General features: G+C 38.3%; 2 protein-coding genes across 6 annotated transcripts in view; one reads left to right on the forward strand and one right to left on the reverse strand.

The window, feature by feature from the left end:
* Positions 1–25,898, forward strand: part of TTBK2 (tau tubulin kinase 2) — a 202,933-nt gene that overhangs the window by 146,238 nt on the left and 30,797 nt on the right. For 4 of the 5 annotated variants that reach the window (XM_050956637.1, XM_050956635.1, XM_050956638.1 and 1 more), the window contains 5 exons: positions 3,383–3,540; positions 4,302–4,518; positions 6,062–6,273; positions 8,407–9,004; positions 18,580–18,828. In XM_050956637.1, the coding sequence (XP_050812594.1) occupies positions 3,383–3,540; positions 4,302–4,518; positions 6,062–6,273; positions 8,407–9,004; positions 18,580–18,828 (1,434 nt within the window). The remainder of the gene's footprint in view (positions 1–3,382; positions 3,541–4,301; positions 4,519–6,061; positions 6,274–8,406; positions 9,005–18,579; positions 18,829–25,898) is intronic. The other variant, XM_050956639.1, reaches the window with a different exon arrangement.
* Positions 1–25,898, reverse strand: part of STARD9 (StAR related lipid transfer domain containing 9) — a 321,608-nt gene that overhangs the window by 31,603 nt on the left and 264,107 nt on the right. The window lies entirely within an intron of this gene.

A 25,898-nucleotide genomic window follows, 5' to 3' on the forward strand; every position in this document is an offset into this window, starting at 1 on the left:
ATAAATTGCCTAGGGAGGTTGTGGAATCTTCCTCATTGAGGATTTTTAAAAGCAGGCTGGACAAACGCCTGTCAGGGATGGTCTAGATAATACTTAGTTCTGCCTTGAGTACAGAGGACTGGACTAGATGACCTCTCGAGGTCCCTTCCAGTTCTATGATTCTGTGAAGTTAGGATGGTACCCAGAGGGCCCAGTCAGGATTGGGTTCATATTCTTAAAGAGCACTGAATAAGCATGTAAATTGACACAGTCCCTGCCTTGTCTAAAAATATCAACAACTTATGACAGGAATGAGAGAGCAACAGCATAAAATGCGTTCAATTTGTGCAGTTGTTTGTGTACATATATATGGATTTTTAAAACAATCAGAATAAATATCAGCTATCACTTAGTGTCCCTCAGTCTTCACCCATCGTTATTTAGTTGATATTGTGTAAGCACTGCAGTAGAAGTGAGTCTTGAGAAGGGCTTTCAAGGAGGGAAGGGAAATGACCTTATGGATTAGTTCAGAGAACATGTAATGTCTAGGGAGTAGCATGAAAGAAAGTAAGAAGATGTTTGTGGCAGAAATGAGCAATAGAGGTTGGCAGTGCTAGCTGAGCAATGAAGCAGTGGACAATGCAATAGGACAGAGGTTCTCAAACTTTTTTGGTGACTGACCCCTTTTCAAATGTAATATTAATCATGGACCCCCAGCTGAGAAACTGATTGACAGAAGCATATCTGGTCATGTAAACACGTACTGTTAGTAATGCTTTAAGAAAAAGAACATACGAGTATTTATAGATATCAGTGAGATGGGTGTGCCTGCTTTTTACTGAAGTCTACCTATCCTTGGTGTGATAGTTGACAAGCAAACTCGTAAATCATTCTCCACTTCCAGTCGGGATCTGAACTTTGTCGTCTTAGCTGTCATGGCAGAGAATGATGCTTCACATATATATTTTACTGGGAATGGTAGCAACGCTTTCATTGCTTCTGTAACTAAAACTGAGTTGTACGCAGCAACAGTTGGCCAAAACTGGCAAGGTGTCATTTCCTGAAACTTAATTTTCAGTATGTGGGCACAGGATATTTTGAGCAGCTCTTGTTCTGTTTTTTCCACTCAAATGGCAAGATCACATATTAAAAGTTGAGAATGGATCCCAAACCCAATCATATTCCTCCACGTTTACATTTTAAAGTAAACAATGAAGTATTCTGCCAAAATTTGAAAGATGAGCAACAGTCCTGTCTCTCACACAGTCAGTTGTTATGTTGTTAGTATCCAGAAATTCTATCAGTAGCGGAAACGTATCTGAGATTCCACAGCTCAGTCTCGTTTTCCAAATGTCAACTTTCTTCTGAAATGCTCCGCTTGTCACTCGCCTCAAGTATGGTTTTGCCACTCCCTTGTGTGAACAGGTTCAGTGCATTCAACAAGTTAAAAATGTCTGCAAGATATGCAAGCTTTGCGATCCATATTGGGTCAGAAAAATTTGTGGCAATCATGGGATTGTGCTAGAAAGAAAACCTAGCAGCTGTTTGCGAAGCTCAAAAACTCTTTCCAACACTCTGCCGTGAGATAGCCAACACAATTCCATATGAAACAATAATTTATGTCCTGCACCCATTTCTAGACACAGCTTTGCAGAAAGGCATGAATTCAAAGGCCAGGACTTCACAAAATTCACAACTGTCACAGCTGCATTTACCACATCATTCAAGTTGGGTTTCATTTTCTTTGATGCAAGATCCTGGTGATGCACAATATATTGTACTATTACTTGTAGGTTTATGACTCGTATTCTTGCTACACCACCACTCCTATTGCCTGCCATAGTGGTAGCACCATCCATACCAATGGTAGTGCACTTCTCCCAATTCAGCAATTCAGCTTGCATGAAATCATCCAATAATTTGATTGTTTCCTGACCTGTTGTCCATTCTGCTAACTCCTGACAGAAAAGAAAATCTTCCAAAATTTCCCTCAGCCAGATATAACGAACAAAAACTAATAATTGTGCTGCATTACCAGTATCAGTAGTCTCATCAAGCTGAATTACAAACTGTTCACATGTACATAGTCTTTCAGTAAGGATTTTACATCATTTAAAAACTCTTCAATTCTCCTTCTAACTATGTCATTAGAAAGTGCCGTGGCCTTAAGTTTCTTCATTGCATCTTTGCTTACCATCACTTTGCACATTTCTACAGCAGCTGGAAGACTCAGTTGTTCTCCGGTGGTAAGGGATTTTTTACTCTTTGCAGTCCGAAGTGCTGTTAAGAAAGATGCTTTCAAAACCTTTCCCAGAACCGATGTAATGTTTGTCATTTGAGTTTTCTATCTATTGTACTCTTCTTTCTTTAACTGAAGAAAGTTCTCTGGGTTTATCTTTACACTCCAGGTGACTTGTTGTGAGGTATCATTTCAGTTTTGCAGATTTCATCGCTTCATTTGATAGGATTCATAAGCATACAATGCATTGCAGTCATCCATCATTAAATTCCATAGAACCAAAATCAGTATAATTTCTGTCAAACTTTCTCTTCATTTGTTTCTTCTTGGCTCTGCATTGTCTATGGGTTCAGCAAAATTAGCAGTACTAGTATGAGGACGTTTTAAAAACTTATCCATTTATAGTGTAATTTGCTTGCACACTATAAAAATATATTCAACTTTCATCTGCCAAAGAAGTCTCAGTTATCAAAAAAACCAAAACAAACAAACAAACAAACAAAAAACAACCACCAGACATCACTTCTAATTTGCTGTCACAAAGCAGTGAGATTTTTTTGTTAACACTTATGCCATGTGAGTATTACAGTGTTGTTCATGCACCATGGAATATGTTGTGTAAGTAGAAATAGTAGATCTGTCAGTTTTAATCATTAGGCAATGCAGATGTGCAGTGAGATTATTTTTTTTATTTTTCTGCAACCCCTTAGACATTCCTAGTGTGCTCTTATGTCTCCCCATTCCCACAGAAGCCCATGATTACTGAAACTCCCACAGTCCTCTGTAGAGACTCTTGATGACCACACTTCTTCATAGATACTGATGGCTTCCTATGCACTACCCATATAGGCCTCCCAGTGTGCTCTTTTGCTTCCTTTTTCTTTAAGAAGCATAGCTTTTTTTTCACAAAACACAAGTAATGCTACCCAAGCATTACAAAAAGCTATTTCATAATTTTCAAGTGCACTGTTCTGAGCCACAGATGAGGCAGTGGTGATATAGCACTTTTGATAAACCTTACCTTTTTAACAATTAATTGTCAGATAAAGTCTTAAAGGAGAACCAGATGTTAGAAAAGTCTTGAGGGGAAACTGACTCTGGAGTGCTTTGTCTTTCTCTCATTCAAAGAGAGAAGAATTAATTAACTCTTTTCTTTATCTTTAGCTTCTCATGTCTGTGTTTGACAACAGTATGAAAACTTCTGGAGTCATTGAAAGTGACCCTTTTGACTGGGAGAAGAGTGGAACTGATGGCTCTCTGACGACGACGACAACATCAACAACTCCTCAGTTACATACTCGCCTGACCCCAGCTGCAATTGGGTATGTTCAAGCATTTCCTATATTAACCTAAACAGACAACCACTTAGCACCAGGGGAAGGTCATCTGTCACATCTGTTTCTCCAGGGTGTTAACTTATAGGGTATTGCAGGATACTAGGTCTCCCCTTGGTCACTATTGAGCCTCTCCAAAAAAAAAAAAAATGCTGCTGTTCTAAATATACAGAAGTATATACAGAATTATATATAAAAAAATAAAATGTCAGTTTGAATGTTGATACATACTTGGGTTAAGAAATCACTATTAGATTACCATTCTCCATTCAAGCTTTTGCTAAGGCCTATGTTAAGAACCTATGGCTTGAACCCTAGCCCACTGAACTCAATGAGAGACTTCCGTTGCCTTTTGTGGGCTTTAAATAGTCACTAGTGAGGAGCACTTGCAAATCTCTTTGAGATCCAAAGATGAAAAGTATTGTACTTATGTGAATGCAACATACTATAATAGGATATAATATAAAATATAACATATGTTCACCAGATGATCTCTTTGACATAAGGAATCAGGAAGAATGTGATTTCCAGCTTTAGAAAGTAACTGCAAAGTCAGTAGAAAAATAGCTTTTAAAAGATTTGCTTTATTCTCATAACTGAATTACGTATATACAGTTTTATGGTATGATGTAATTTTATTTTTCAAATTTTATGTTGACTGGAAGTTTTGATACTGAAGTCTGTGTCTTGAGCGCATGGGAATACCAGAGTCATTTCCACTGCATTATTTTTCACTTCTTCCTTTGTAGAATAGCCAATGCCACACCTATCCCAGGAGATTTGCTGCGAGAGAACACGGATGAGGTGTTTCCAGATGAGCAGCTCAGTGATGGGGAGAATGGTATTCCTATTGGAGTCTCACCAGAGAAACTGCCTGTGTCCCCTGGACATCAACGTCCTCAGGAAAAAGATGTCTGGGAGGAGATGGATGCCAACAGAAACAAAATAAAGCTGGGGATCTGTAAGGTATTTGTAGAACTGCAGTGGGAAAAACCTTTCTCAGCAATTTCCTGGCATCATCAGCAACATGATAATGTGGCATGATGAGTAATAGAAGAGCAAATGCTCATTTGGCACTTTAAATATTCTGCATTTTGACCAGAGAGAATGTTTTTCCAAAGCAGAAGGCTGCATAATTCAATGGGTTAGTGCTCTTTTCACTTCTAAAGGCCATGATTCATATTGGGTTCAAAGATGGTTTTATTTCCTAGTCACTGAATAAGGTCAGAAGTGTTTTCTTGCACTTTCCATGGTAGTAATTAAGGGTGAAGATGTGAAAATAGATCAGAATTAACTGTCCAGTCAACAAAATAAATGATTGGTATTCTCCATTTAGTCAATATTGCATGCTTGTCTTCATAATGTAACATATCATTCAGTTTTTTTTGAGTAGAATCCCGTTACTGGAAAACTAGAAGTACTAAGGGTCAAAATTGAGATACCTTGACAAAATTAATAGAAGGGAAACTTGCTCAGTGCTTGTCTGGCTTATAGCTGGCTCTTGAAAGTGATCCCAGTCTCTCACTATCATTACTTCTATTATTCTCTCTCTGTCTCTGTCTCTCTCTCACTCATATTCAGACAATTGTAGCCAGTGCTCCTCTGATGTGAAAATGTCATCAGTAGCTGAAAGAAGGTGTTACTGAAATGTTCTTTAAGCTGAAATACTATCTAGTGGCAGGGCTGTGTATTATTTTTCCGGGTATACGTAAAATGTGTTGGGGGGAGGCCAGACTGCTGCAATACTTATTTTTGTACCTGCTAATGTGTATTAGTTTTTTAAGGGGAAATGGCGGAAAACAGATGGACTTTTTCTCTTTTGGGGCCAAATTCAGCTCAGATATAAGCAGATACAAGTTTCATTGATAACAGTGGGAGTTACATCTGGGGATCAGAGTGATCCTTCAACACTGAATTATACCCAGTTGATCTGCAAAGTGAGATGCAGTTGGACATCTGATTTTAATTTCTAATAAACATTGTTTCATATAAAAACACTACCTTGTAGACTTTGAGTGCAATGGTATTGCATGCCTCAGATATGCATAAGGATGAGTTAACATGAAGATTAACCTTTCATCAATAAACGAAAAAGAGGCTATGACTGCAAAGCAGTATGAAGAACTTCGTAGGCTTCTGGATTCGGCCAGTTATTGATGAGAATTCCAGAAATGGGAATGGAGATCAATATACATCTAAAATCTGGGAAATGTAATGTATTATTTTCTTCCATTGACTCCTTCCATCCTGAGACTTAATGAAAACAAGTGTTGCTGGCAATTAATCCCTAATTTAGATTTATGCCTTAGGAAACTGGTAGCTGATGATCACATATAAACTACATGAAATATGGCATGAACTTCTGCTGGAGGAGCATCCTCAACATGAATTGATTTGTTATAGGATAGAAGCATTGGGTTATATGCACTGCATACACTGTTGTGTCTTCCTCGATTTCAGAACTCCTAAAAATTACATTTTTATTGCTATTTGTGCTTTATTTGTACAGCCTTCTACAGAGGAGGAAAACAGCCATGGACCAGTGAATGGAATGCTTAATGCACCAAGCCTTGATTCTCCAGTTCGAGTCCGCTCAGAGACCACCCAGCCAGACAGGGATGTCCCACTGATGAGAAAGTTACGTTCAATCCACAGCTTTGAACTGGAGAAACGCCTGACCTTGGAGTCAAAGCCAGACACTGATAAATTTCTTGAGACCTGGTAAAGAGAAAATTTCTATCTCACTTTTATGCTTGGATTTTTTAGGGGCTTGTTGGCTTAGACTGTATTTTCTTTTCTCTAGTACTATATCCATGGACAGTGGTCAGTGAAAACCAGAAATAGAGTTGCTGAGCTATGCTTATGCCAAGTATGGCTAGTAATGTCTACTGGATTGATAGTATTTGTTCTGAGGAACGTCCCTGGCTTCTATCCCATTTTGCATTTTTAAGTTACATTTTTATTGAATTTTTATTACTATTTACACTAAGCCAAAGGTGTTCATGCCATTTTATAGACAAATAAAGACAAAGTCCTTACCTCAAGGAATTCTTAGTTTAAGTGCCCATTTCTATCACACTTCTGCTGATCACACTTCATGAATAGTCCTGTTGACTTCAGTGGGACTTCTTGTGGGAGTCAGTGCAACTTAACTTGGATAAACATTACAGAATCAAGCACTAAATTAGATATAGGCATAGATTATCTCTGGTAAGGTGTAATGTGTATGAGGAGCAGGATTTATGTAAAATAAAATGAGTTGACTTGTTTCTGTAGTGCATGTGTCATTAATTTCACTTTTATATTTCAAAAGTTGTCAGGAATGCAGCAGTGCTGGAAAGCTTGTTAGGAGGGGTGGGTTTTGAGAAAGAATTTGAAGGTGGAGAAGTAGGTTGTGTGAGTACAGGATCAGGGAATTTAGTCCAGTTGAAGGGAGTATTATGGAAGGATAACACACAGGGAGGCTAGAGAGAGGGGGTGTTGGCAGATCATAAAGCTAAGTTGGGAAGCAATAGAAGAAGAGAGTTGAAATCTAGGCATTGGTAGAGCTGTGCAGAGCCTTGAACATGAGAACAAGGAATTTGATGCAAAGCTTACATGAGTAGAGGAAGACATGATCAGAGTAGACAGAGAGGAAGAGAAATTTAGTAGTATTTTGGATAAACGAGAGAGGTTCAAAGATTGAGTCATGTATAAACTAAAACTCAGACATAGAGTTGTACATCATACTTAATTAAGGACAGAGAAAGGCAACTATCACACACCAGTAATAGAACTTAAGTTTCATCGTTTCCTTAACACCTCCTCATTCACAGTGGACAACAAAGGGAGAGATTTACATTCCTGAGTAATAAAAACTCATTAGTGTTCTTCAGACAAAACGAGAACATTCCGTGCTACAGAGAGATGGGATGAACGTCCATGTTTGTCACAAAGCAAAACTGCAGCAGTTAGAAAATCCTTGCAGGTAGATAGCAAAGCTATATTTAGGCTGGCTTATTACATAGTAATAACAAAGTTATGAAACAAAAAAAGTTGATGTGGTGCATGATTATTCTTATGTCATCCTCGGCCTCCCAACCTCCTTTTTTGCCTTCGATAGCAAAAGGGAAGTACTGAATCTAGGCTGAAATGTTTTGGCATTAGTTCATGCAGGTGAGGAGCTGGTTTCCATTTTTATTTCCAGTTTTCCTCTGACTTTTTCAGTAAGATTGCTGTAGAGCCCTTATTTGGCAGGAGTAACATGTTTACATGCGAAACATTTGGTTGCAGGCATCTCCATAACGGCTGCTTGAAAATTGTTTCTTATACTCATCTTTGGATCTGTAAGACACACTATGACTGGCACTGCACTGGCCATCTGATACCACCCTGACTAATGTCTAAGCTCTGCTCTCTCTTATTTTCCCAGTTTAAATACATACATGAAATTTACATATGAATCCCTAAGAACTTTCTTCCATCGTCACCAGATGCCAGAACTATCTTTTGGTAACTGGGAGGTAAAAATTAATTTAAAAAAATAAATAAATAATTCCCTTTCTTTCTCTCTATATATCCCCAGCTTTCTCTGGCTTGGGACAGGGAGCTCTGTATTGTCCAGCATTTCCCACCTTACTCACCATAGTCATACCACCTGGCTGATGCTGCACATGCTTGCAAAGTTAACTCTGTGGATTATTTTTGGTTTGTTTTCCCTCCCATTTTTTGAAGGTTTCAGCTGTTGAAGGCTAGTTCTAAAAAGTGGTAGGAAACACTGCAGTAGACTCTGAAGTGAATTTAGCTTGGCTCTTATGGCAGAATTCAGATAGTGTAATTCATTCTTAATGAATTCATATATCTTTCTCTCCTAAGCTTGCAGAAGATGCAGAAAGATTCAAATGCTGGGAAAGAAACTGCTGTTGCTGCTGCTCCTCTTCCTCAGAAAATGTCTGTTCCTGCTGTGGCTGCCCGCGCTGACCGTGTCTGGCATTATGATGAAGAATATCTTCCTGATGCTTCTAAGCCTGCTTCAGCCAGTTCTCCAGAACAAGTTGATGGCATTGTTAGTAATGGCTTTGTGGCTGTCAACTTAAGCTCCTGCCAGCAGGAGGTTGATTCCAAGGAATGGGTGATAGTAGATAAGGAACGGGATTTGCAGGATTTCAGGACCAATGGGGCTTTAGTACATAAAACAACTGGAAGTCCCTCAGATGAGGAGCCTGAGGTGCTACAAGTCCTAGAGGAATCCCCCCAAGAGGAACAGCTGAGACTGAGTACTTGGGCAGAAAACAACGTCCATGCCAAGAATGAGGCTGTAGGTGTGGGGTTAGATCTGCCTGTTGATCATGCTACTGCTGCTTCTGAACAATTTTCAGATAAATTAGAATTTATGGCTGGAGTTGCTGGCCAGCTTCTTGCAGCCACACCTTCAAGTCCAGTGGAGGCCCAAGCAGAAGGAGCCCTCACTCTGGTAAGAAAACACAGAGTTGTAATCATATCTTTACTCTCTATTCAGAGCTATATGAGAATAAAGCAGTAAATGAAAAGGCAGTGGCTAAAGTGTAAGCAGAGTTTTGGAATGTTTAGGTTATGGGATATGGGACTTGACTCTGCACCAGGGATTTCCCAAGATCTGCTAAATTTGTGTCTAAATTCTGCAAGAGGTTTGCTATTGGTTCAGCAGTGAACAACCCTCAGAACTGGGCTTTATTAAAAAATATACATTAAAAAGAACCTTTTAACCAATGAAATATACACATATGTATGTTCTTATGAGTAAATAGAAAGTCTAACAAATGTGTAAAATACTATACAATAATATGTTATGTCCTGTAGAAAAAGTCTAAAAGGCAGAAGCTAGTATTGTACCAAAAAAACCAAAGTTCCTTGCTCCCTCCATCCTATAATTAGGTTCTTCCTTCTGAATTTTCTTTGCTGCTTTCTGCTCCTGAAACAACTTTTTGGCTTCCCTGTTTGACTGGCTATAATCTGTTTATAGATCGTAGGAACTTCTAGTGCACCGACACTGTAATAGTTATGTTTCTGCAACCCCTGATATCTTTTGCACGAGCAACAGTTCCTTACAGGCTTCTCTAACTCCACTGCTACTTCACACTTCTGAAATAGTTCTGTAATTGCTTGTCATCTGCCTCTCTTCTGCTGGACAGATTGCTCAACAGATTCCTCTGCACCTTCTCCAGTTGGCATGTTTCTCTTTTCTCTCTCATACATCCCTCACCTGCACAGTTCCCAATAGTTTTCCTTCCCCCTCAGACATCTCCATCACCAAATAATGCTCCCTCCAACTTCATTTCTCCCTTCCTTTCTTAAAGAGACAGTGTGGTTTAGTGGTTAAACCAGGTATAGGGACTCAGGACTTGTGATTTCAATTCTTGCCTTTTACACTTACTGTGTCATCTGGGTCACACAGGTCAGTATTCTCAAACTTGGGTGCCTTAAGTTAGGCATTGAAATCCATATTTAGGCACCTAAATTAGACCAATGGCATCTGTAGGAGTACAGTATCTCTGAATATCAGGCCACATTTATTTAAGTACCTAACCTTAAGTACCCATATTTGAAAGTATTTGTCTTAATCTCTCTACTCCTTATTTTTTCTATATTATGGTTAACTGCAGCATATTGCTTAGAAGAGACTTATTTTCAGTGGGGGTGGCAATATTCTGTTTTCCAAAATAAATCCCAAAGTTAAAAGTTAAAAAGATAGGTTTCATAAATCCTAATAAACCTGGTTTCACTTCTTTCTTACTTTATACCACAGTTTTAAAAAGTCAAAGTCCTTTTTGCCAAAAGAGGGGCTGCAAAAATATATGTCCCTTAATGCTCCTGATCACTTATAATTCAGGAATCTGAAATTGTATTACTTTAGGAAAATTCAGAGACGCAATTAAATAGTTCTACTTAATCTCTTCTACACATATGCAAATATCCCCATGTTGTCATGGAATATTAAAGACAGTAGAAATGTTTTATACATGGTTATTTATTTTTAGGCACACATTCTTTGCAAATTGTGTAATTTGCAGAAAGATTAAATATACAGAAAAGACCTTAAAATATCCAGCTGCTGCTAAGCTAAAGAGAACAAGAATTTTGAAACATACATGAGTAATGTGATCAACACAAAATATTGCAGTTTTAAAGTCGGTTGAGAACTCCATAATGATGTAGCACTGATTTACAGCTCAACTGTTGCTTTTTAACTATAGCCATAGTAGACAATGTTTGTGCAAAATGCTAATTTTTCAGTTCTTAGGTCCATGCAAAATTACAAACTTCTTCATACAAATGTACTAGTTTATGGGTAATGGTTTGCTTACTTAAACTCTTGAGTATAGGTGGGATTGAAATTGTCTTGATTCTAGTGGAGTTGTCGTTCACTGAAATAGTAGTGAACAATGTGAATTTCTGGAGAGAAAAGTGAAGGTGTACTGGGAAATGGAGATATCTGTAATCTAGGTTTTTGAATTGGACTATGTAGAGGAACAAACTTTTGCTACAATGGTAAATGGGGTAGGATTATGGCCTGAAGTGGAAAAAGAGAGATTTACAGGTAAATTTAAACTGCACCAGGAATGCTAGACATTTCAGAGAAGGTCAGTGGAGGAAATTTGTCTGCCTTGACAATGAATAAACAGTATGAAATTGAAAATGGAAATGAAATTGGAAGTAAGAGTTGAGGTGATTTGGGTAACTTAATGTAAATTTGAAAAGGATTACCAAACAATGTGTTTCAAAGAGTCTGATCCCAAAGACCACTGAAGTTAGTGATTGTCTTATTTCAGTGGCCTTTGAATCAGGGTCAAAGCGAGGCTGCTGCACAAATACCTAGTAGGTAGCATGGTGCTGCCTCCTCCTTATTTCTAGCTGCTTTTACAGCTGGTAGGCTTTTTATTTCAAAGGAGACCTGGATTCCTGTTTAAAGCAGTTGAAACAAGCAAGAAGAGTTTACCTCTAGTAGGGTTCATAGCCACTTAAGAGAGGGGGAGGAAACACTGATTGATAATCATGGGGGTCACACACATACCTAGGGAGACAGAAATAGAACTAGTCTTCAGGGTCTGAAGTCTTTGATGGAATGTCCAGGGGAGCAGAAAACCACTCCATTGGATAGTATGCCCTGGGGACCAAGGAGAGAGGGAAATAAAGAGGTTGAGAAATATTACAGGGAAGAGGGAGGAATGGAGGTGGGGAGAAGAAGAGATGAAAAGTAAATGGTTTGATTAACATTTTTCCAAAAAGGCAAAACACTTATCACATTCAAAACAATTAGAAATGCATATACATTTCTCTAATATAACTGTTCCATGTAAGCATTTGCTTTAGTTGACATACATACATATAGTGCAAACGATAAATGACATGTCCACTAAAATATCTTTTTATTAAGATTTGGTCCAAGTTATGAAAAAGTATGAGAGCCCCTAGCCTAGATATTATCTAAAGGAAGAAGGTAAACTGAGAACTAGAGACAGTAACTTCTGTGCAGTTCTGAGAGAGATTAGAGTTTGACTAGAATGGATCAAGTCTGTGACTAGGGCCGCAGTTCTTTGCCACTAATGTGAATGGGACCATTGATAAGCATTTTGGATAAATTTTTAGTACATAAACTTTTTTTGTGCTTGAATTAATCTCATCTTAAATAATATTAAGAATCCAACTTAAAGGAAGAGAATTCATGACTAAAGGTATAAAATTCAGCTTGATGCTGTAATTTAACTTCCGCATCCCACAAAACTGTGCCATTCCTCCTTACTTTGGGCTCAACTTTCTGAAAAATAGTCAAATCTAATATTTTGACAGCCCACCAAAAATGGGCACGTATCATTGTACATTACTCATCTCATCAGATGTCTCCTAGAGATCTGAAATGCCAATCCTGGCACTGTAGCTGAAGGGCTTTATAACTTACTAACTGTCCGAAATAATAGGGAAAGCAGAATCAGTTGAATTTCTAGCCACTTCAGCAGAAGTATTAAAACAAATCACAGCTCTGGTGGAAAAGACAGCGAGGAATAAACTAACAAGGGAGAAGTTTGGATGAAGAACAAGAGATAGAAAAATGGGCACATAGTGGCAGAGATATAGAATGAAATAAAATCAAAGGTAGTGAGAAACAGAATAGAGTGATGATGACAGATGTACATGTAAGGAGAATACGAAAATAATGAACTGAAGTAACTGAATTTAATTTGAGAGACAGAGAATTTTACTTTTATATAGCACCTTTCATACAATACATAAATAACTGCACCACTGAAATGCAGCTACTTCTGGGGCAGAAGGTATTCGCAAAGCACACAACAACCAGAACAAAAGGAGGGAGACAAGAAGGGGAAACTTTCTGCTGGCTTGGATTGTGACCTCTTTTTGAATTCTGACTTATGCTGCCTACAAGAAGTTCAGCAAATTCATGTGGAGAATAAACCATCCGTGAAAAAGAACTCTACCTTAAATAAGTTTTTCTTGTTGGTCTCTAATAAGGGTTCTGATTTATTATTATATTATGGTAAACTTGTACAGTTCCCTTACTTTTAAACTATTTCTGATCACTCAGATACTCTGATCGATCTTTGAGTGGTGTTAAATTCCATCTGTCAGCCATATCTGGATTTGTTTCTCTAGTATAAGAATCCTAAATTTTGCACATTCTAGTGTAAAAAGGTTTTAATAAGGATGGTTGCATGTCTACTCACCTATTTGTGAGTCTTCACGTTCTTTGGATTTGGCTTTTGTGCCTACATAACTCATGAAACCACAGTTTGACCCCTTGCTTTGTAGAATGCATCTTATTGTATTTATCCATAAAGATTGCAGTTTTTTATTGGCTTAATCATTAGTTAGAATAGGCAGTGAAATCTGTCCTGATAACTGCCTTATTTGAATTTTAAAAAGAGTTCTTTCAGGTCATCCGTAAACTGTCATTTTTAGGCCAGTTTAGACTGTAACATTTTGCAATAAATCAACAAACTTATTTTCATACAAGATTGGTGTTTTTTGAAGTACAAGCAGGTTTATTGAATCCTTCTTGTGCTGTGCTATTCAGCAAAACTTAGGCATGTTCTATAGTTGTCAGTATCACTGTCCACAGGCCCTGTTGTATGCTGTCTCTATTTCTAGATGGAATATTAAAAATATGTTGTTTCAGGCAGGGGCGGCTCCAGGCACCAGCGCAGCAAGCACATGCCTGGGGCGGCAAGCTGGGGGAGGGGGCGCGGCCTGCTGGTCATCATGATGGCAGCGGTCAGGGAGCCTTCGGCGGCGTTTCTGCGGGAGGTCCACTGGTCCTGCGGCTTTAGCAGCAATTTGGTGGCGGGTACGCTGAAGGCGCAGGACCAGTAGATCGCCTGCAGAACTGCCGCAGAATCTGCATGACCAGCAGACCTCCCACAGAAATGCCACCAAAGACTCCCTGACTGCTGCCGTGCTTGGGGCAGCAAAATACATAGAGCCGCAGCTGGTGTCAGGGCACACTATATAGTAACTGTAACTCTGGAACTCTGTAGGGTAGGCACTATGGCTTTGAAGAGCCCATTACCAAAATAAAATTGCTTTAGTCAGTATCTTCAGTTTCCACTGTTACATTCCTCCTTAACAAGGTTCACCAAATGAGTGCATCTCATCCACATACAGCGGTATCTGGGAATAAACAGAAAGTGCATCCCATATGTATTGTAAAATGCTATCCTAAAATGGAAGAGTGGAGGAGATCCAGTGACTTTCATTCATAGTGGCTTCATTTGAAACTCTTCCTTGGGAAAGTTTCTGTTTCATACATGCTGCGTTGTGATTGTAGTTGAGGATTGGTCTGCCCCATAGGGAGGGGAACAAAGGAATGTTGCGGTATTACACAGCGACAACATAGGAAAATAACTATAGGGGGCGACGGAAACAATAAAGACAGGAAAAATAAGGATATCTTTGCATAATTAAGAAGTGGTGAGCAGCACTTTCATAGTTAAGGTTGCAACCAGTATTACATGTATAAAGCTTATTGTAACCTTCCTTCTAATTTTTTAAGTGAAGGTGATAGTGATCTGAATTGTGTATTTTCAGAAGTGTAGCATCCGAATTGAGTTTATGGCAAAGAGTAGAAAAAAATGACTTTCACGATGGAAAAAAATAACTTCATGATATTTGAATGCTGGTTGGTTGAAAAAGTTTGGAAACTCATTCTAATATACTTTATAATGCACTGTAATGTATGCTGTGATTTCTTTTCACAGATTTCATCATTATAAAATTTACTTTAAGTTATTTGTGTTTCTGCATCAGAGATACCATTGTATATTTGTTGACCAATGAGATTGTCGTCTCCAGATTTAGATGACACAGCATTTGGCCTTTAAAAGTGTAGATGAAAATGGTATATAAGGTGTAAAGTGACGATAGTTTGGATTCTAAAGAGCGTGAAGATTAAAAATAGTTTAATAGGGTATAGAAGGTGCTTAGGATACATAGCATCCATGGTGTCTGTTGGTCATATAGGGTTTATCACTTAGTCTCTAACCCAGCTCTTGATAACATTCAAAAACACTGTAACATATTTTTTAAAAATAAGAAATTAAATAACAAAAACTTTATTGTAGTTAAGGTTGCAATGTGCAATTCAAGACGAGGCATACAATTAAACACATCCTTAAGAAAGCTCAAAATAGTAAAAATATGGAAATTGCAAGCTAAAGTTTAAAAAATGACAAAAAATCTTAATACCTAGTATGTTCCCACAGACTATTAGAGACTGCATTTTAATATTTAATATTAATCACCGCAACTCAAAAAACTTGGATTCTGCATCTGTAACAAAATATTCAGAATGACTAAAAAGTAGAAGTTAACCTTTATCTGTTTATCTCATAACTTCCCTCAGAATTGTACCTAAAAACTTTAATACTGTATCTTATTCATACAACCGTAAGCAATCAACAAAATCAAATATATTTTAACAACTCAAGAACATATGAATACCAGATATCTCATTTTAGGTTTCTCTATCACTGTAGTATGTAAACAAATCCAGATAGCATTCTTTCTTTACTAAGCAAAATAATTTCATGTACCCCTAATTAGACTAAAATCAGTAGAGACAAAAGCTACTGTATGAACATAGAGTAAACATCACTATTATGTCAGATGAAAAAACTACGTCTAGTACATTAAAACAGGAGCTATTTATGTCATAAGCGCCAGTACTCAGTTATCCAAATGTATGATGTTTAAAATGTACATAAGGGACTGGTCGAATTCCTAATAAAGAGAAAGAAAAGACTAGCATTCCTTTCAACAGATGTTAAATCAGTCCCTAAAATAGTAAAGCAAATCCAGGGATAGAGCAAATGTCATTTGAATGCTGGTGATTTAAAAGTTGTGTGTATGGATAAAATCAGTAATAATGTTGGTATCGGAATTGTTTGTGTAATCATAGCAACCTTAAATGAAACTTATTGATATTTAGTTGTTTTCTGATTTAATGTAGATAGTGTGCCCATGTGAAAAATTACAAACAGGCAAAGGGACAAATTTTGCTCTTGTTGATGCTGATTTCAGTTACATTGCACCTGTGGCTATGAGCAAAAATTGCCTGAAAGAATAAAATTTCAGTATAATACTACAGAGCCAAATAAAGTGTCAGTAAAAAGGGGTAAAATGGATCTAGAAATAGGAAATAGTACAGTAGGTGGAAAAACACTGGGTCTGGGGGATTTAATATAAGTTCTGAAACAACTCAGTTTCTTCCTTCCTCCAGATGATTCTGAACACTGCTCTGAGAATGCTGAACACGAGATGCTTTGGGGAATGAAGAATCATTCTGTCTGTCCCCACATCTGTTTTATGGTACAAACCATGTAGTGAAGTTGAAAGATCAGAAATTATTTGGAAAAAATTATGTAGCCTTTTTGTGTTGCTTTTCAAATAGTAATAGTCATAATCCTGTGGAAAACTGTAGGAAGTGTCAGAATTGACAGCAGGTATGTGTTCTCCGCACTTGCACTCTAGATTTCTGGCTCATTATTTCCATACCATTGCTTTTTTTTTTTTTTCCCTTGTCATTGGACATCCTCAAGAGGGCTTCTGAATTTGGTCCCTATCTCTTGTGAAGAACTGATTGATTGAGGGTGATGAAACAGCTATGATTGTGGGAGGGAAGAAGAGAGAGATTATGTGTATATAGAAAATTGGCAGAGTAGGTAAGTGGAAGGAGAAATCTTTATGTAAGAAAGAGAAGTGGGAAATGCACACATGTGGAAAAAAAAAAAGCAAAAAAACCTAGAGCTGATTAGTAGTAACACACCACAGGATGTGGAGGGCAGTGAAAACTGCCAGGATAATTGCATACCTTTGGGCAGTATGGGTCATGAGACCAAGGTTCAAGCGTCTTCAGCCATCCACACCAGAGGAGTCACACTGTATAAGCTTATTTCTCAAAGTGTGTTTCTTTTTTCTTTTTATTTTTTGTAATCAAGTATTGTTTTTAAATATAATGGGGACAACGTCTCATATGTGAAGTTGTAATGGGTGTTGGTCAGTTATAATCAGGTGTTGGTCAGATTTATTATTTTATAATTATTTTATCTATTTTATAGATCCACAGAGAGAGAAAAAGCACCTGTTAATAAGTTACAACAGAAACTCCTGTTCAGCCAAAACAATGCTTGTATCCCCTCACAGGCTGTTTACCTGTTGTTGTATTGTTACTGTATTAGTATCAAATTGAAACAAGCTATACAATTCTACCTTTCCTTTTCCTTTGAAATGTTCTTCCCTTTATTTTAGAGTTCCTCCTCTTTTAATTTTAATGTATCTTCCTTCTTCACACGCTGTTTTTATGACTCATTAGGCATAGGTTTTTTTTGTAAGTGAACGACAGCTGTACTGTGTGGGAACTGAAGTTCTAGGAATGATGCTGTTGTTAACACCTTCTCCTTGGAAACTGTGCAATACATCCACAGTACTCTCAATATCCAATCATAATAGGAAGACAAATGGGATTCCCAAATACCAATGAAAATGAAAAGAATAGCAGTAATAGAAGTAATCAAATCCAATAAACTTTAAAGGAAATTTTTCCATATCTCTTCCTTTTCTGATTTTGTCTAAAAGTAATTGCAAAAAAGGAGATAAATAATAATCTCATCTGATCATTTTTAGCAATAGATATTCAACAGTTTTGCTTCAGTGCTTCTTAGGACTTGCAAAGATGTAGTTGGCTTCAGAGTTGTGCATCCAAGGGCTATAGGTTTTATTGGAGCTTTGTCTACCCGAAGTGAAAAGGTGTTCCAAAAAACTGCTAGCTGGAAGGCTTTGTTCTTACAGTTCCTGTACATTGCCTATTCTACACACCACAGCCATCCAAGCTCTTTCCAAGGATTGTTTTTTTCCTGTTGGTTGCAACATTTGGGATGAAATCTTTAGCTCAGGCCTGATCCAGACAGTACAGGAATCCACAATTGCTATAGCTTCACCATTTTGGTTTGTTCTTTAATTTCATCCCATGATTTGGAAATTTCCCAGAAGTTGCTGCGTTTTGCCTCAGTGCTTATCCTTATAAATTGGGTGCTTCAGCCGTCCCATTGGGCTTTGGTTCCACCACAGTTGCAAAGCATACTGTGTGTGGATCTGCAAAAATAGTTCGGTCACAAAACAATGTTGCTATGTTAAACAGTAGAAAAGACAAATGCAGTGATCAATAATTTCATGCACTCATTATCTTTGCAACAGTTTCTTTGCTTAATGTTTATACCTATTCTATAGGTATGCTTGCTGAATATATGAGTGAAGTTAGAGGACTAGAAGGCTGAAGAGAAAAAGGATGCTCACTTCTTACTGTGATACTAATTTTTTTAATGGGATGATAAATGTGGAGGCTTCTGATTTTTATCTCTCTTAAATTATCAGCTTTTAGCCTGAGAGAGAGATGTGATTCTGTCACTGTAAGAAAGCTACATGGGCAATAGGTAAAAAATAAATTGTTAAAATAATATATTTGAAAAACTTACTTTTTTCCCCACCATGTTGTTCTCACAGCTCAACTCATGTCACATGCTGCATTTCTCCACTCCGAGAATTTCAAGTCCCATCCTCCGCACCCTGAGCCCTATTGCCCATCTATCCTCCCACTCGGACCCCAAGAAAGAGGCTGGGTTACCCAGGAGTCAATCAGCAGAGAGCCATTCCTCCTCTTCCCGCTCAACTGGCCGTAGGCAACTTCCTATCATTCCCAGTGGCAACAAGTTTCCCCCTGTCATTCGCATCTCAAAAGCACAACTCCAACAGGTGAATAAGTCTTCGTCTTCATAAAAGCAACTGCACTGTATCAGTCATTTGCTAAGTTGTATGGTTCGTAGCTGCTTTGCAAAGCACAGTAATATGGAGGTGCTAATCGTTCTGCTATAAAATTTCTTTGTGAAAGCATATTGAGAAGATCTATTAAAGGAGCACCCAGTGTACTGCATCAAAGAACAGAGTCAGAAACATTTCCTGAGAAAGATAAGTTATTACCACCTAAAGAGGTAAAAATAGAGTCAGAAATATTTCTTCTTCTGGAGAGGATATAGGCAAGATCACTTAGGGATCTGTTGTTTGGGAAGTCATGATCAGGAGGTCCTGTAGATCTGCCGTTACTGGTGAGGATAGATTCAGGTTCCTTCAAGGGATTTTCAGTGGGAAAAGATGGGAGCATAAATCAAGAAGTGGATTCTTGGTTTAAAAAATAAAACCAAGAACTCTCCATTTGTGAAAATAGGATCATTTAGGAACATCTGATGAATTGTGGGGGGAGCAATATACAATTTGCCCTTCCTGGAAGGCTTTCAGTGGAGAAAAATAGGATCAGGAACCACCTGTGTCCTTTATTTGGGTATCTGTAACACTTAATAATCTAAAAACATTCCATTGCTTCCGGGGGATAAAATAATGTTGGGACCAATCAATGAGAACTGCTGTTAGCAAAGTTAATAGGGAAACTTGTGTCCTCATTCTGTACTATGTCCAATTTTTGCAGCTGCTTTCCCGTTAAAAAGAGATTAGCGTTCAGAATTATACTTTGTGTCTCATAATTTATGTTGTGGTTACAAAGACGTTATTTGAGATTTGCCGAGCAGCTTCAGCTTGCAATGACTATTAAAGCAGTGTGACATAATATTGATTACACATGGATCCAAACAGCTCATCATTCACCATTACACCATAAATGTTAATCTAGTCTAAAAAGAATGTCCACATTGTCTTCTGTTTTCTGCATATTTATTATTATAAATAGCATATATCTAATGTTTGTTTTTTTCTATAAAGCATGCGCAAATATATTGATTTGTTTAATGGTTAGCTTCTCTCAGTAGTTTAATAGGATCGATGGCTGGTGATGACAAGACAAACAGTGCGGTATGTATAATTATGTCAGAATTTTGTCAGCTAATCCAGTAATCAGTGTTTTCTCTCCAGCACCAAGCTTTTTTTCATCTCCGTATAGAATGCTAGCCCCTCTTCCCAGCTGGACCCCAGGTGCTTGGAAATGGGCAAATGTGCCGTCAGTTAGAAAGTGCCGGTACTAGATACATGGTATTGTGAAACACATGGGAAGCCAGAATATCCAGTTCCTTGTGGTGGTTGAACTGTATATACTAGGATATGAAAATGTTAGAGAAATAAACTCATTAAAAATATGCTTTAATGCTATAATGTTTCTTAGAGTTGCTTTTATCCCAGGATGCAGATTGGCCTAATTTTCGTATATGTGCGTGCACAGTTTAGCTTCAGTTTTTTCCATCACAGATATAAAGTATTGCAAGTACAGTTAGCAAATTGTTCAGGCTGGCTCTCAGGTGGAGGAGGAAACTCTTTTCTCCTTGCAGTGAAGCTCTGTTAGAGTCCTGCTAGCAGCAACTTTGTTTAGACACAGTAGTAGCTAAAATGATTGTTATCCCTTTGTGGACAGGGTTGTAGGCCTCCCTCTAGATTGTACTGAAACAGTGTCAGAATTATGCTTAAATAAGGGTTTTCCCAGAAAGTTGCTAATATAGTTTCCTTGGATAAGAGTAGATCAGGTTTAATCGTGATAGAAACTGTAAGGGTTTGTTCTAGCTCACAGCTGATAAGTTTCTGTCCATGAGTAGATTTAGTCTTTGCAAAGCAGGAAAGGTGCATTGAAACTAAACTACCTCCTTTTGTGAAGAGACACTGCCAATTTAAAAATAATGCTTTTGTCTGAAAATTGTCTGTCTGCTGTGTCACATAATGTAAATGAAAGTAATTAGGAAGGGGAAAAATGTCTCTATCTTTTCATTTTTTTATTTTGTCCATTTGACAACACTTCTGACTGGAATTTCAAAATAGCTCGGCACAGAGCAGCTCTCATTGGTGGTTGCTTCTGGGGACTTCTGAAAATCTGGCTGCTAACGTCTATTCACCAATAAAAGTTTCTTTGTTGAAAAAGAAACTGTCAGTCAGTTTCCCCTGTTTGTGTGAATAGGCAACAGAGGAGAGAGAGAAATTCTCAGAATAGGAAAATGTGATTTTAAAATCAGACATTTGCAGGGAGACCCAAAGACACACATAATACCTGCAGTTAGGGTGACCAGATGTCCCGATTTTGTAGAGGCAGTCCCAATTATTGGTCTTTTTCTTATGTAGGCTCCTATTACTCCCCACCCCCGTCCCGATTTTTCACATTTGCTATCAGGTCATCCTACCTGCAATTACCTTATTTTTTTAATTAAGTGGATTTCAGATTGGTGGTATCCTTTTATAAACAGTTGTGGCCAACAAACTGTCCTCTATTGCAGACAGGTCTTTAGAAAGTTCTCTTGCTTGTTTAATGTGTCCAGGTGATACATGCAACTGTTTGGCATGTTGAAATGTAGTGCTGCAGGGTTTGTTTTTTGGTTGTTTATTTTTTTAATTCTGGAAAATGGAGAAGCTCTTCAGGCACTTTTATCACATCTGTCTTTGGTGCAATGAAAAATTCAAATTTACAGCATGTTAAATTAGCTGTGCCAGGATAGAGGCTTTCCAAGTTGTAAATTTAATGAAGAAACAATTAAGGGCAACAAGACAGTTAGTATGAGCCTGTTAATTTTTTATAAGTGTGACAGGTTTGGGCCCTTTGGGGTGTCACCTGATGTGCTGGGATGCCACTGAGTCAGCCTGTTCTGCCAGCCTGGGTCCCCTTTACCTGGCCTTGCTGGGTTAGACTCACAAGCCTCTTTCCGCCAAGCACACAAGCAGGGCCCTCAGCGAGACAGAGATCTACTTTGGAAAAATTCAGTCCTAGGGGCTTGCTCTAATGCTCTGGTGCCCACTCCCTTTATGGCAGTGGTCCCCAACCTTTTTGTGGCCAGTAGCACATTCATGTTTCATTTTTCAAGGCTTATTTTGTATTTGTACATTAAATAATACAAAAACGATCATATTTAATATAACATAATATATGAATCCATAAGATACAAATGCTAATTTTACATGTAAAAGGTATTAATTAAATTATTCGGCAATTACTCTTTCACCTTACCATGTGAATTTGCTCTTTTTTTATCTACCTGTAAGAAAAATTAAGGAGTTTTTACAAAATACATATCGTAAACAGTTTTTCATCTTATTTATTTTAAAAAAGTAAAACATTGTTGAACTGCTGGTCCAAATATATTTATTATTCTTACTTTAACATAGAATGAAGCCTGCAGCCCCGGAATTCTCTGTCGCCGGCTTAAGGCGCAGGGCCGTGGCTTCTCTCCGGCTTAAGGCGTGGGGCCGCGACTTCTCTCCGGCTTAAGGCACGGGGCCGCGCCTGCAGCCCCCGAGAAGCCGTGGCCTCATGCCTGCCAGGGACAGAGAACACCGGCGCCTGCAGCCCCAGAGTTATCTGTCCCCAGCAGGCACAGGGCCACGACTTCTCTCCCTTGCTGGGCACTAGGCGGGTGCCCACAAATGCCCCAGCGGGCGCCATGGCGCCCACGGGCACTGTGTTGGGGACCACTGTTTTATGGAGTACAAACCCAAAGGTTTTATGAAATTTGCCCCCTCCCTCAATGTAGAGGGAGATATGCACAACTTCTTGCGTCCTCCTCCCACTAGAAATTACATAAACTGGGTTCTATAATAAACAAGAAATAAATGTAGTAACTACAAAAGGTGAATTTTAAGTGAATATAAGAGATAACAGAACAAAGCAGATTACTTCCAAATAAAGCAATGTGTAAACTAAGCTCAATATACTTAAGAAACAGGTTACAAAATGTACCCCAAATGTTATTTTAGACAGGTTGCAAAGTGTTTGTGGTTCAAAGTTCCAGTTATATTTCTTTTCAGACTGGATCCCTGTCTCAGTCTCAGTCTGGACTCCCCCCCGCCTTCGTTTCAGGTGGCTTTAGCAGTCTTTCTTCTTGGGCAGATAGGCCATGGAGAGGAGGAGTTGTGTTTGCCTTCCTCCTCACCCTTAAATAGGATTTACGTAAAGCGGGAATCCTTTGTTTTCCAAACTTGACCCCTCCCCCTTCCCTTCAAGTGGAAACTTACAAAAGTCCCAGGGTAATGTAGTGTTAGGTGACAAAACCACCTGACTCTGTAGTATCACAGCATTCATGAGTCAGTAGCAGTATGGAGCCTCTGCAGGAAGGCCAGGCCTTTTCACAGTCCATTGTCCTTGCTGATGGGCCATCCGCCCTGTCTGGTTTTTCCATTGTTGTACCTGAAGTGTTAGCAGTGAGCGTCACCCAAAGTAGCATAGTTGAAATACAGATACATAGTCAATATTCCTAACTTCAAATATACAAATGATACAGGCATACAAATTGGATAATCACATTCAGTAAATCATAACCTTTCCAGTGATATCTTACAAGACCCATCTTGCATAAAGTACATCTCAGTTATGTCATATTCATATCATAAGCATATTTTCATAAAGAATATGGAGTGAAATGTCACAATAAGTACTGTACTATCTGCAGTGAAAGCATCCATTTTCAGTGACAAATTCTTCTGGTCCATTTCCCCCAACCTGCAGCTTTCTCTGATGGCAGCACAAGGTCAGAGTGAAGATTAGCAGAGTAAATAGTAAAAGTAACAGCATTTACATACAGCATTACTAGCTTTCTGTGTGGAAGGACAAGCCAAGTATAGGAGGAAATGTATGTGTGCCTAGTGGTAAAGTTTAAAAAAAAAAAAAAAGCACTATGTAAAATGAGTTTTACTTTTTTTACTGATATTTATAGTTCCTTAAACCCACAGTCCTTCCAAGACCTCAGTATCTGAGGGAGCAAAATTCTACACCTGCACGTCTAGCCATCCTATCTATCCCTATTGTAATCAGTTTTAATACCAGTCCCCAATCAGTTCCAAAACAACTGTCATGTGATACATATTCTTTGCATCATAAATCCATTATTATAGGTAGGGGGAAGGCTGGGCCAGGAAGTGAAATGATATATGGAGCTTTTCAACTCTACCTTGGTAGCCAAAAATTGTTACCATCTGATGGTTCATTTAGGCCTAGGTTTGTAAGGGTATTTAGTCATTGCTGCGGTCAGCGTTGCAATGCTTAAGTGATTTAGGAGCAGGTCTCATTTTAATACGAGATTTAGGCACTTAGGAACCTAAATCCTATTGACATATGTGAAATGAGTAGGTAGTTATGATCCTGTGCTTAGTGGCCTAATACATCATAAAACCATTATTCTGCCTGTTACTGTCTGATACACTTGTTGGCAGCTTCAGCCGAGATGCCAAGGACTGTCAGACTTTAAAAAATCACATTTCTGTCCGAAAATATTTTACCTTCTGTTGTTACAATTGACACCTAAGATCACTAAAACGGAAAGAGATTGGACAATTTTTTTTCTGCTTTTAGTTTGTTTACTCTGTGAATTTACCAGCGCTTTCTGCATAGTCAGTTCTTCCCCTATTGTGTGTGTAAGTTTTTCACACAGCAAAAGGAGTGAGAAACCATTTTTAAAAATAGGAGACTGCAGTGTTTTCCCCAGGAATTGAAATGGGCAGGGTGTTTGAAGTTACAGGGGTGGGGGTCAGGGCCGATGAGGAGTGAGACCATAAGGGTGAAGGTGGGCTATATGGCGCCATGGTAAAAACTGAAAAATGTTTCATGACCATTTTATTAGATTTAACTCATGTTTTAAAATCATCACACAAATTAAAGTTGGCTACTCAAGCCTTCTATGAAGCACTGCATCTACATCTTTCTTGGTTTCTTGTTATAATTTTGCACAACTCTGTTAATGAACTTCTTGAATGCAATGCATTCATCTTTGGTGGCTTCTCGTGTGTCCGGTACTTCCAGTCCTTCAATTAATATGCTCATTAGTTCATTCACATGATCAGGCAGAAGGCCAATTCTTTCAGAACGCACATTTCTATTCAGTGATGAAAGAGAACGCTTGACTGTAGCTGTTGTGATTGGGAGTAGCAAGAGAAGAATTCCTACTTCTTTCATCCCAGGAAACATAGCATAAAGATTCAGTCGAGCCACTAGTGAAAAGTCAAATCTTCAATCATTTGTTATGATATTCCAAACTCTGTGTTCAAATTCTCTATTCTGTTGAGCATATGGCAGCCCCATTGCTGGTAGTGTCTCACTTCACTCAACTGTCGGTGTGTTATAGGACAGCGATCTGTAAAAGCTACATAGAGGTTGAGTAAAATCTAGAAGTTGCTGTTGTAAATTTTTAAGAATCAAGTCTGTGTACTTTTTCAGTTGTCTTAACAAACACTTCTTGTCCTCTTCACTTATGGATTCAATATAAATGCCTTCATTAGTCAACTTCTTGACTGAAGTCTTTGCTTCTTCCAGTACTTTTTCAATAGATAGCTCTCTGATCCAAATGTAGCTCCTATTGCTGGGCAAAAATCTACTACTGTTGTAGCAGATGCTTGGATGGCATTGTTTAATGACCCAAGTGGTTTCAAGAGTAGACTTACAAGAGAGAGAATGGAAATAGTCTTCTCTTAATGTAGTAGCAAAAGTAATCCACCAGCCTCACTACTTAGATCCATCCCATCTTGGTAGATACTCTCCAAAGCCAGTAATAACGGCTGGAGTAATTTGAAGACAATAGCCAAGGATTGCTCAAGAGAAAGCCAGAGGGTTTTCCCAGGTTGGACTAATTTGAACTTCAGTCCCAGTGTATCTTCTGAATTTTCCAAGATATTCAGTCCTTTTGGACTCTTGCTGAAAAAATAATAGTATGAAGACATTACATTTATAGCTTTTAAAATGTCTTTTGAAGAGTCTGCAGCTTGTACTAGCGCTAGTTGGAGTAGATGGCCTCTGCAGTGTGTATAGGAGAGATTAGGGTTACACTTTCCTCTGAGCAAAGCTTGTATTCCACCATGTC

The sequence above is a fragment of the Gopherus flavomarginatus genome, chromosome 5, assembly GCF_025201925.1.
Source record: "Gopherus flavomarginatus isolate rGopFla2 chromosome 5, rGopFla2.mat.asm, whole genome shotgun sequence".
NCBI classification, from domain to species: domain Eukaryota; kingdom Metazoa; phylum Chordata; order Testudines; family Testudinidae; genus Gopherus; species Gopherus flavomarginatus.